General features: G+C 40.8%; 1 protein-coding gene across 1 annotated transcript in view; it reads left to right on the forward strand.

The window, feature by feature from the left end:
- Positions 1-6656: 6656 nt before the first annotated feature.
- dph1 (diphthamide biosynthesis 1) overlaps positions 6657-12925 on the forward strand; it is a gene marked incomplete at its 5' end in the record, with an annotated part of 56230 nt that continues 49961 nt past the window's right edge. Inside the window, 2 exons of the mRNA XM_079165799.1 lie at positions 6657-6708; positions 8340-8489. Of these exons, the coding sequence (XP_079021925.1) occupies positions 6657-6708; positions 8340-8489 (202 nt within the window). The remainder of the gene's footprint in view (positions 6709-8339; positions 8490-12925) is intronic.

Consider the following 12925-nt stretch of genomic DNA (forward strand, 5'->3'; position numbering starts at 1 on the left):
AAAAAAAAACAACAACAGTTCATGGCAAAAGAAATAAATAAAAGTGACATGCACACCAGTCAGCGCTGTCGTCTCCACACAAACACACACTTGTTAATTATTTGTCATCTTCTGTTAGGTGTCACGTGGTGAAACTGTGCCAGAGGCTTCCATGGAAACACTCCTGAGTATTGGCCACTAAATAAATAGCTTTTGGATCGGAACAATCTCCTTTGGCTAAATAAGATGTTTGGAATGCACTGACAGAGCTGTATAATGAATGTGACTCAGCTATCCAATAATTGGTAATTGGTTGCCTTATCTCACTTTCCTTTATCTACTCGATGCTTGATTAGTCGATTCCAGCATTTTAAACAGAAGAAGGTAGTTTTCTTTTTTAAACATGTGTCAGACAGGAGTAGAAATGTTGTCTTCCTTTCAGATTTGCTTTCCTATTTTTCAGGCAGCTTAGATAGATTTAGGGGATCAGTTTGAGGTTTATATTTTTGCTCCTCTCTACATTATCCTCTTCACTTCCCTTCAAACCTCTTCTCCTCGAAACCCTCAGTCGTCAGACCACACTGCCTCTCACACGCACGGAGACACACGCTGAAAAGTACAACAATGCAGAGTTGACATGGAGGGATAGCAGAAGGCCGACACTGTCAGAGGATTAAGAAGATGATAATATGAGTGGGGAATCTATTTTCTTAAAATAGATCTCTCTCTGGACCCTGACGATGGCTCAAAGTTTGCAACGTACACAGACAGATGGGAATGTATTGCTCTTGAGCGATGTCACGTAGTCATTTCACATCACTTGCATGAGGTCGGCTTCAGGGCGCTGCCTGTGTATCCTCATTAAGAAAAGCCTCTGTTTGTTTAGCAACAAAGACAGACCATTTGTTTTTTATGCCTTCAACAAGCACTTGTGGTCTATGAGTCATATTATTCTTTGGTTAAAAACATCTCCCTGACAGAAGAGTGCAGCCCCTTGATGTGTGCAGTTATTAGATATTGTGGAGAGCAGAATTGGAGTTGTGTTGGCAGAAGAGCTGCTCTGACGCCACCATGAGATGCGGCCCGCATAAGTGAGCAGCCGGGAAGCTGAAGAGCAGAGGCCACAGGTGTTTCCCTTGTGTTGCATTCATTGTGCGGAACTCATTAATGGCAAATCCCTCAACACTGTCTGCTAGCACTGGAAACAACATAAGCAAAATGCTACTGTAACATCAGTGCTCTTAATTGCAGTTGATTTACAATGTATGGTTACTAAATGCTACAAGATTTCATAATAACTAGAAGTAATTATTTCTGCATATTGTCTGTCACTGGAGATGGAAGATTAAGGACCCAAATGTGGTGTTTTTTTGTTTGTTTTAGACGACAGAATGTTCAAAATTTCCAGTAATTAGTGTTACCATTGGTGATGTGTTTGCCAGCTTGCACAAACATAAAGCCTGCCTGATCTGTAGTGTTCTTACAACCCGCCTTTGTTCTCTCTGAGCTAAATTCCATTAAAAAAATGCTCATCATGTTAAATGAAGTCAATGCAAATACATTTCCCAATTAGTCTTATCTTGCAAGTGCACACACGCACACACACACACACACCTACCCTTCTGCTTTTGTGAGTCTACTTTAAGGTTAAGAATTTAGATTTATGGTTGATGATGGATTAGCTTAAAGTTCAGGTGTACGGGTTGAGTTAATGCATGCAGTGCTGGTTTTGCATGGTTTAGCCTGTTAAGTACACATTATGAGTGTATTACATTGCATACCAGTTGTACGTGTAGGTTTTGAGTGATTTCCTAGCTGCCAGGTAGCCGTCAGATTCAGTTCATGCCAGTACAGTTTGAAGATCTACTTGTAGAGACTCAAAACTTACTTGAGACAAGTAATCCTTCACAATGTAGATTTAGTCGCTTACATTTTTTACATACAATGTCTCTGTGTGGTGAATTTAGATGGAATGAGGCTCTGAAATGCTCTGTAGTGTGCACTTTGACTTGTACTTGAAAGCACCAAGGAAAAGGATTGTTTTATAGTTTCGGCCTTGAATAGTCATGCAACAATGATGTAGTAGAGGATTACAAAAAACAAGGGCAAATTTATGTTGCGTGTCACATTCTCAAGCATGTTTCCAGTCTCTGCAAATTGATTTTCATGCTGTTCTGAAATGAATAGAAAACAGTGGCTGCCCATAGGAGTGAGATAATCTATCGGGTCAGCAATACATTTGTCGCAGAGCATCCTCATGGTGATAGAAATACAAGCACGTGTACATATGTTCGTCTTTGAGTTTAAAGGGAGTTGTACATCAACACAAGTGTTTCTTTTTCAGCAAGGACGTGAGAAGAATACCAGTCTAACACTGTACAATCCAAAAGGTGGCACAAAGCAAAAAAAAGAGCCCCACCTGAGCCTCCTCCAATAATCCTGAATATCATGTAGCAGGAATTACTGCACTTCGTAGCATGGTATATTCAGCGGACATCTCGTCCGTTCCATCTTAGAGCTGTTCTGACAGATCATCCCTTGTGCCCACTCCATGGCTGACCGGTTTTGAGGAAAAGAGAGATTGTGAAAGCGAGACAGTCAGATAGACAGAAAAAGCCAACGCAGAGATGGAGTGATGTGTATGCTTGCATGGCTAGGTAAATGTGCCCAGAGACACACTCAATCACACATGTCGTTGTCCTATAAGCCATAGAGAAGACACAGAATCAGAACCACAAACACCATTCTGACTGTTCAAACAACGATATGGGGACTCTGTTGTCTCACCTGCAGTTGAATACACGCTGCAACTAATGCACACGTCTAGACATATTTGTGGATTGCATGGACATGATCGCACCTTGTCGCAGCATTGATCAACCTGTACAAACTCACGGCCCACATGAAGAGATCAGCAGCCGGCGAGTGTCAAAGTGTGAACTCAAAGGCCACTGTGAAATCTACGTGTTCCATTGACGTGGTAATTATGCACAATAGGCCATGATGTGAAGTCAATTTGGGAGGTGCTGCCAGTGTGTGTCAACTAATACACTTTCTTTCTATGTGTTTGTGAATGGTGGACCTGTGACAGTAAATGCCGTGGCCGGTGCATCAGCCAGGCTGCCTAGAATGTGTTATTTTAGGTGCAAAAAAATTGAAATTCACCAGAGAACCTCTGCGCTGTTCCTGCCAACGCTGACGCATCTCTGCCTCACTATTGTGGACTCAGACATGCTGGCATACTGAGCACTTTTGGCAGACTGGTGAAGTCTGTACTTTGAAGTCGTTTGTCTTGAATTAAGTGATTATCTGTTCTTCACTGGTAAGACAGTTGATCCACATACCAATACCTTGGACGGAGCAGGGATGGAGCATGTTTGGAGTACAAAATCCCCAAATGCCAATCACCTCTCCATTTGACCCTCAACATAAATGGAAAATGAATGTGTGCTGTGGGAAATCATCTCCTTGAGGATCTGTTGATGATAACGATGCACTATCAACAGTGGTAGCATTTACCAGCATGTCCATTAGTTTGACACAAAACAGAGGCAGACATGTTTGCTCATACATTAAACGGTAAAGAGCCTCTTCTGGAATGCAAACCGTGACTCACCCTAAAGAAACCCAGACGAAACACTTCTCATAAATGATAAATAGATCCGTTGTGAGAGGCAGTCAGTTTAGACAATATAGGCCTTCCCTAAAAGCCGTTATAGCTATAAGCACTCATCACCATGGTGTGTGTCTCATCTCGACTGTTGGAACAGCAATAATCGATCTGATGGCAGCAAGAAAAACATGTTGTTTTTCTCTGCCCCTGAGGCAGCAGAAACACACACACACTCTAAACAGATGTTTTTTCACAAGACAGACTAAATAAAAACAAACACAAGCAGCAATTGTTATATGATGACCCTAACCAAGCCTCAGTTTATGTGTGTGTACAAGGTTTTAATTTACGAGTCGCTCTTAAGCTACTTTTGCTTCATATGAACTGCATAAAATAACAAAACAGAGGAGCAGGCTTGTTCTCACTCCTGACAAAGTGATACACAAGACTTGGTCTAATGCAGTGGTTCCTAAAGTGGGGTCTAGAGACCTCCAGGGGTCCCTATGGGCGCTCCGAGGGCTCCAGCAAAATGAAGAACAGTTTCTCACTATTATTTCACTCCCACGATAATAGCACAATGGGAGCATGTATTACTGTAATCCATTCTCATTAGAGATTAGAGTTGTTACTCTCCATACTATTGTCAGACATCGAGTGCAGACAGTAATGCAGCTGCATGGCCAATTAAAGCCTAGAAAGAAAGAGGCTGCTCCTTGGGACAAGAGATCATCAACTGAGAGTCTTTTCTGTAATGTGTATCTATCTGGGGAATCTTGATATCAAAAGTTTGAGGAGCTCGCCCCTTTTATATGAGGTGCCAAAGGTCTTGAGTGTTCATATAGTGTGTAGCCAGGGGAGAATAACCCTGTGAACTGAGGTTTGATCTATCACATCTAGATGTACTGACACACAGCAAATAATAATGCTTCAGCAGAGCACAATGCTGGGAGAGATAGCCTTGTGACCCGGGTACAACTCATAAACTGCAGTGCGGCATCAGCTGTATTAATAGCGCACAGTCGTCCCCATGCTTCCTTACGAAAATGTTAATTCCCATAAATCTTGTTTTGCAAATTAGAGATGCGCTTGAAATGGCGCATCGCCTGTAATAACACATCAGCGGGGCAACGTGGTGCATTATGGATGTGTCATATTTAAACATCTGTTTCATAACCGTCCAAAGTAGTCTACCAGCATTACATTTACACACCTTACGAGAACGCACAATTCGCCGTATAGGCTAAATAGGCTATACTGAGAAAAGTTTAGTGTTACTCACCCCGTTTGAACATTTTGTAGGCCTAGGTGTATCTCGTCTTCTGTACTCTGAGAATCATCTATTCTTATATTCCAGACTTAAAACTTGTGCGCTTCAGTTTTGAAGTTGATCAGGAGCTTTGGTGGCTCGTCGTGTAAATGTCAGTTGTCACTCCTCACGATTTGCTTGCGATCCACTGTATTGAGTTGCACCGCAGACTGCCGTGGATTTGATAAACATTGACAACAGACAATAATCTCCGTTTCCACAAAGTCTGGCAGACCGCAGTCGGACCTGGGAAATTAGGCGACAATCATCGCGAAACGGACGCACTGAAATCATCCCCACGGTCCGAAATAACGGTAACTCCGGTGTGTGTGATGAGCATAAACGCACAGTAGTCCGATTCAACCTCTGATAGCCAACTCCTTTTTTTAGACGCAAATTACCGTAGAGGCTGCAAATCAGTTCTGGGGGCAAGTCAACGGTGAACACAAGCAGCCCCCCCCCCCCCTCAAAAAAAAAAAACTCAAGTGGCCGATCTCAAATTCTTCACTCGATGCTTCAGAGTCTTTCAAATCGCATCATATTCGTTAAAATCTCTAATTAACATAAGTTATTTGGATTCACATTCCGCCTCTGATGTCGGATTATAAACGCAGACTCCTCAAATCCTCCTTAATAGTGTAGACTTTGATGGCTTCGGTTTCCTTAAAATCCCCTCTCTTTTTCTCCAGCTCGACTCGCGATTGTTACATTTCTGTGATGTTGTCTGAGAAGATCTCTCTGCTTTCCGCCTTATGGATCAGAGCTCGTTGCTGCGCTCAAGGAGGGAGAAAGTATGTTGTACCGCCTCAGCACCTCCACCGGGCAGCATCCTGCTCCATCCCTCTCACTCTGTCCCTGTCTGCCCCGGCAAGACACACACGGCAACCTGACACCCGAGGTCTTCATAGTAAATATGATGTGACACAACAAGACCAAATCTACATGGAACAACACTATATTTACCCGTAGACCAAACACCAGGGGGAAATGATCTGTGATGCTACTGCAGGGGGGATAAGCTTTAATGAAAGCTGCTGATTTACTGATCAAAAAGCCTCCACCCAAATCAATAGCTTATATATAATGGACTGATGCATTAGATAAACTGACGTCCCCCCTCCTCTCCTCTCTCTCTCTGCATTGCACATTTTAATTGATTACTTTTCAATTGAGTTACATTTATATGTATTTTTTGGAATCAATTGTAATTCATTCATTATTCATTCATTTTATCCCAAGCCTCATTATGTTTTATTTTAATTTCATTTTAATTCTATTATGTTTGACTTTTTTGTCTTACTCACGTTTTTGTATTTATATGTAGCCAGGTTTGAAACTGTCGCTCAGCGTACATGTTTGGCTACACAATATTTCAATTTATTTTGTATAAATTTCATGTTTTACTTTCAGTTTATTTTGTTTATTTTTGTTTTATTATACTTTTTATTTTTTTTATCACAGAACTATGTAAAGTAGGCTACTTTAAAACTGCCTTAGAGAACAGATTTGGCTGTAAAATATACATTTTAAGTCTTTCTTTATAAATTGTATTATTGCCACCGTGGACAATGGATGTTGCACGTTAACCCATAGAAATATGCCGTATTGAACTGTCCTATCTATCGCTAAGGTCCTGTCCACCTGTCCCGTTCAGTGACATCGGTTACATCGGTGCTCGACTTCTCTCCACTGACCTCTGCAGTCGATTGCTTTCGCCTTTCTCTTCCTCACATGTTTCATGTTTTGGAGAAAAGAAACATGGCTGCGCCCTCGACTGAAGTGCAGATTGTTCCGGCAAAAAAGCCAGCAGGTAACAATTAACGCCGAATTGGAAATATTTAAATTGTAGCCGGAATATTTTATACAGTAGACAAAGAAATGTGTAACTGCTATGCGTACGTTATTGAGATATCTGGCTTCCACGTCGATGAGGAAACGTTACAATCAGCTGTTTTCAGCACAACTACTCAGCAGTATGGCCTCAATGCAAACAAGAACATGTTTAACCACCACACCTCTGGTGTGCATGGTGTTTAGTTATGTTCAGTACCATTAACATACTCTTTTAGAGCAGCAAGAGACTCGTTAGCATCCAATCAGCGTCCAGTGTTGTGACGTCTCACCCGACTTCATGAGTCTGACAGATGAGTTGTGTGTTTTAAGGGTCTCTGAAAGCCGGTGTGTTTCATCGTTACCGCGAGGATCACAATTCCTGTCGTCAGCCGTGACATTTTCTCTGATTGCAGAAATACTTACCGAAAAGCTAACCGTTGAACACAACAAAAGGGAAAACAAACAGGTGCAGTCACCAAATGAGATGCATTGTGATCGAAACAATACTGCCTGTACTGTTCCCGGGGAGTCTCTGTGCTTTTCTTTGCCTAGCATGCCTCCGTGGATCGTGGTTGTACCTGGACTGTGGTCCTGTCTGACACCCACTGCTGCTATTATTATTATTATTATTAGTCACATTTCCATGACTAGTACTGCTTTTATTATCATTCTATTATATCCATGGCAAATGTTGTTTTTGTTTATCAGTGATAATCCTTTTCTTTTATTATTTCTCTTATTTATGCTCTCAAATTATATATAATTTCTTTCAGATGGATTGAATATGTTGACCTTTTATTGTGTTGTTCATTCTGTACACATGACGTCCATTGCACGTCCGTCCATCCTGGGAGAGGGATCCCTCCTCTATTGCTCCCCTACGGTTTTGTCCTTTTTTGGGGGGGGTCCAAGGAAGGACCCAAGGACAGAGGATATCGTGGTTGTACAGATTACAAAGCCCTCTGAGGCAAATTTGTAATTTGCGATATTGGGCTATGAAAATAAAATTGTATTGTAATTGAGAACAAGTGCAGCTACATCAAGCTTAAAAGCTGCCAGTAGAACATGAGCAAAACCTATCTACCTTCTTTCCATGTTCAACCGACTGGCTTGATTGGTGGAAAGTGACATAAGGGGGCTGAATTTAGAATATAAGAGTAAGCTGTAAGAACTGATACTTTGGATTTGTTCTATGTTGCCTTGTGCTCATTAAAACACTCCCGCTGGGTTGCAACTCCAATTCCACGTCTCTTCTCGTCATTCCTGCCACAACAGTTTTTCTTGTAGCTTGTAGAAAACAATTAAGATACTACATTGACACATTTGTGGTGCTCTACTATTTCATAGCTCTCTCCCTCTTAAAAGGTGCCTTGGTCCTGTAGATCAGAGACACATTTGGACAACTTTCCTGAACTGTATTACCCGCCCCCCACCTGGCTGTTTCAAGGCATGAAATGTACTGACGGCTGCTGCTGAATAACTACACTGATTCCACTTTAACGTTCTCGTTCTGACGCTTGCGTGATAGTCTCCGTTAGGTCTGATGGATATGCTTCAATTTGTGTTCGCCGCACTGCTAACAGCTCAATCATTTAACTCTCTCCTCAGTCCGAGGACCACGGCGGGTAGCCAATCAAATCCCAGATGACATCCTGCAAGACCCTGAGTTACAGGAGGCGATCAAAGCCCTGCCTGCAAATTACAACTTTGAGATCCACAAGACGATTTGGCGAGTGAGACAAGCGAAAGCTACGAGAGGTGAGCTCGGTTCTTTCTTAATACACTTGATTCTATTTGGGGGGGGGGGGGGGAGCATGCAAGATTTTAGATGGGAAGAACAATTGTAGAATAAGCTTCATTGCAATGGTGAAATAGGGTCTGGATGGTCCTGGCTTCAGGAAAGCCAACTATGTATTGTGTAATGTGCCAATGCTCACGAGTGAAGTCTAAGCACGGCATAAATTGCACAGCTGATTTCTAAAAATGAATTGCATTAGCTGAATTGGAGCGTATGCTGGTTTAAGTTACTTGGAGGTAAAGGTTGCAATGTCTTTACAGAGCCTGCACATATTATATGAATATACATAATTTATAGTCATATTATCTAGCAGAGATGGAGCACAAATTATGCTTTATGAAATGGAAATCTCTGTCCCCAAACCTGACACTGACAACCATGACACTGTGCCACCATACCTTTCCTCATCTTGATTCAAACATATTTATTTTACGTCCATTAAAGTCAGTGTTACCACAAGACACAGCTAGTTGTTGAGGCACTGTACTTTAAACTGTAAGGTTACTCGCGCCTCATTTACAGCTGCTTTTCAAGTGAAAGAGTTAATGTATGATGAGCACACGGGATGAACGTCGCATCGTTGAGCATCTTATACAAAAACACGTGTGCAAGCATTCATTCAAAATGCCATCCATCAGTGCGTCTGTGCTATGACCTACTTTTGACGACTTTATTGTACAATCTGTAACCTGCGAGGTTCACACAGGTTTATCCAGTGTTATAACAAATCAAAAACAGGCCCAGTTTCCAAAACGCCATGTAGGTCATCCCACAGTGACTCTGCCATTCACATCTTACATCTTACAGGTATTCAACAATATACATCAAAAGCAAATCTTTTTCTTTGTGTGTTCTCTCTTATGGATCAGCATGGATTGGTATCCAAGGGAAGCAGAATGCTTTTCACGAGCAGTTCCACGTCCAGTGTGTTTTGAAGTTAACACTGAATTTGTGAGGGGGAATGTGTTTGCCTTCTTGTGTTATTGACAGAGTTGCTACGTTGCAACTCTGTCAATAACACAAGAGCTCGCACTGTAGCTGGAAGACGTCAAACTCGGATGTCTTCTCACCATCCATGCAACACAGATGTTTGTGTGCAGTGTTACTACAAACAAATAAAATACATAGTATTTTTTTAATGTATTTTTGACCCATACTGAAAGCAGAACTTGGCCTCATAAATTACAAACATTTCTGTTTATCAACAAAAAAACTGGGCAGCAATTTCAGTTGCTTCTCTGAGAAGACTGTCCAGACTTCATGTCCTTTGTTTGTTGGTGTTATTTCAGGATGGAGGTCATTTAAACTGATACAAGATATAGGTTACAAAAAATAGTATTGTCAAACCGAATAATAAGATGTGAGCAAAAATCTGAATTGAGTAGGAGGGCCTGCGGTAGGGTTGTAGCCTCAGGACCAACTGAGGGCACGGTGGGAGGCTTCACTGTCTTCACTGACATCGACTACTGCTGTATTCTGTGGTCTATGGCAACAGGCCAATCATTTGGTTGTGCTGCTCTAAAACAGATTTTTGTAATATTTAACGATAATAATAAATTGTTTTAAAAAATACTACCAGGAAGTGTTGAGGAGGGGTCCCCTGTTATTTTTGCACTATCCGAGCTGTTGTTAAAAAATGACGAAGTCGGCTCGGAAACAAAGAAGCAAATAAATTGGAATGGCTGTTGCATACAGCACTTCACTTTCGCTATTTATTTTTGGAGGTATTGCTGGTCTGATATTTAAAAAATCCACTCTCACTCAGGACTAATCAGGTGGTGTGAATGCTTGAATACTGAGAGTTATGTACTATGAACCTCATCAAGAGAAAGGGCTTCCCGATACCAACTCTGGTACCTGAACTTGCGTATCAGCCGAAGCCGAGTTCCAATCCAATATCAGTGTGTTAAAAACAAAATTCAACAGGTCTTAATTCTCTCTCTAATATCTTTTTGTTTATTAATATTACTTTGAAAACATCACCTTCAAACAACTGTAACTACACTTTACAAGATAACAGCACAGCATGATAGCGTAATCATTTAGTTTAGCCGAGGAGCTTGAGGGAAAAAGAATCGTCCTTCACAAATGTAAATGTCAAAATATATAGTCCTTCAATCTCCTTGGGTGAAAATATGCAGATGGCATACCAAGAGGATTGAATCATTTTTTAAATATCCCTGTGGGGAAGTGTGTGCTTTACCGCAGCTTGCTGGCTCTGCTTTTTTTGTTGTGTGACCTTTTTTTTTCTCTCCCTTTCTCTCTCTCGCTCTCTCTCTGAACTCAGAGAGCATAACTCACCTATCACCCCGGTGTCTCTCAGTTCCTCTTTGTGTCCATCTGTTCCTTTGTCTTTCAACTCCTCTTGAGTGTCATACACTGTGCTTTTGAAAAAGAGGACTCATTATATTTCAGCTGCCCAGCCTCTTTTTTTTCCCAGAGTTCATAAATAGTCACACGCTTTGTGTTGCTTTGCCTAGTTTTCTCATTTTAGTCTAGTTGTGTGCTGTTGTGATATAATCTGTTTTTTTTTTACCTGCTGTGGGCTGTCTTGATAAACGTTGCACATTCAGTTAAGATAATGACAACACAAATGGAATTAGGTGATAATAACGAGCTGGCTTGAGTCTAATGTTTTGTTTATAGAGAAGCAATTGTTTGAGTGATGCTTGGAAAAGGAATTCAGAGCAGCAAACAAGCAGGATGGAGGTTCTTCATACTATCATATGTGTTCCCAGGTAAGGACATTTGCCCTTGGTGATGAATTTTAAGATAAACAAGATCTTTTTTCTTAGGATTGCTTAAATGTGTTTGAAAACAACCAGCTGATTCATCAGTCAGCTCTAATGGAAATTACCATATGTGTTTCCTCCAGGTAAACATCTTTGACCCTCTGTGTTTAGTTTGAAATAATGATGTCCTTTGTCTTGCCTTGCACTCAACTAGTACATCTTACTTAGAAAAACAGAATAATTAGACAAGAAGCCAAAAGCAGTACGGTCTTGAGTGTCTTGGGGGACCTTGAATTCATGAAAGTGTTCCCCTGCAGGGATAGTGAAATGCCTGGGGGAGTTGTTCTGTTTTCCAAGGTCTTCTCACAACTTAACTACAGACAATCAAACGATCAGCACAGTTGACAGTTTATCTGTTTCCTTGAGTTTCAAGACAACAAGCAACATGTAGAGCATTTAGTTCCTCCTTTTAGTTTCCATGTTACAGTAACCTTTATGAGAGGGTTACTCTCATAACCCTGATAATAATGTTGTAATGGCAAAATATTTAGAATCCTAAATTCAATTTTGATTTGAGCATTGCTTCAATGTTACTTACACATCCAGCTAAGCCACAGATGGCCCACCCCGCTAAACCGAGTCAGACAAGTGGCTGGTGATTTGCTTTTTCTCCTCATTACATAAAGGTCTCTGAGTAGTCTCTTTGTGCGTCCCGCAGTAACAGAACAACTGTTTTCATTCATCCCTTAATACAAAATGACTCCCCAGCGAGCAGTCCAAAATGGCCTTTTCTGCTCTCTCTGAACAGCGTGTTCCTTACAGGAATGACAGAAGACAGAGAGCGTTGGCTGCCAGTGTTAAGTTAAAGCACATCATAGTCAGTAGTATGTACAGATACTGAAAATCTATTGTGTCCAAATTCGAGTCTACATGCAGGTGGCTTCCATTCACTCCTAATTCAGATGTGAATTCCCGTTTACGTGTGGAAACAAACTGTAAAGACTTTCCAACTGTAGACAATTCCAAAATGATAATGTATGATAAAAAGTCAGGAGTTGAATTTCAGAAGGTTATTGAGTCATTTCAGAATGTATTGGTTAATTTATATATTTAAATATATATAAATAATGTTAGACTAAATAGTGCATGCATAATGCAATACAACACAATATCACTGCAAACGGTGGACTCCAAAATTAACATAAAGTTGAATCAACACATTTCTTGAATAATTTCAACAAAAACTGAACATTATAACCCTACTGAATGTATGATGTTGTATTAGACTTTATTAGTTGGAACTATGTGTTCCTAATAAGCTGATTCCTTATTTCATTATGTCCCCTTTTTCTAAAATTGGCCATTTTGAAGTTCCATAACATACATAGTGACACAGAGGACTGAGATGCATTACCATCTGCATACACACCCACAAGTCAAAATAAGTTTATTCATACAGCGCTCAAATCATAACAGAAGTTATCTCAGGGCACTTTTTATATAGAGCAAGTCTAGACTGTACTCTTAATAATATTATTTACAGAGGCCCGAGAGAGACGGATGTAATCTACTACAGGATAAACCCTGTACATATCCCTGTCCCAATCTTCCTATTCATAACCCCCCTTTTGGAAATTCTGAGTAATCCCTTGGCTTTGTCCGTT

Source organism: Pholis gunnellus (assembly GCF_910591455.1).
Source record: "Pholis gunnellus genome assembly, chromosome: 9".
Classification (NCBI taxonomy): Eukaryota; Metazoa; Chordata; class Actinopteri; order Perciformes; family Pholidae; genus Pholis; species Pholis gunnellus.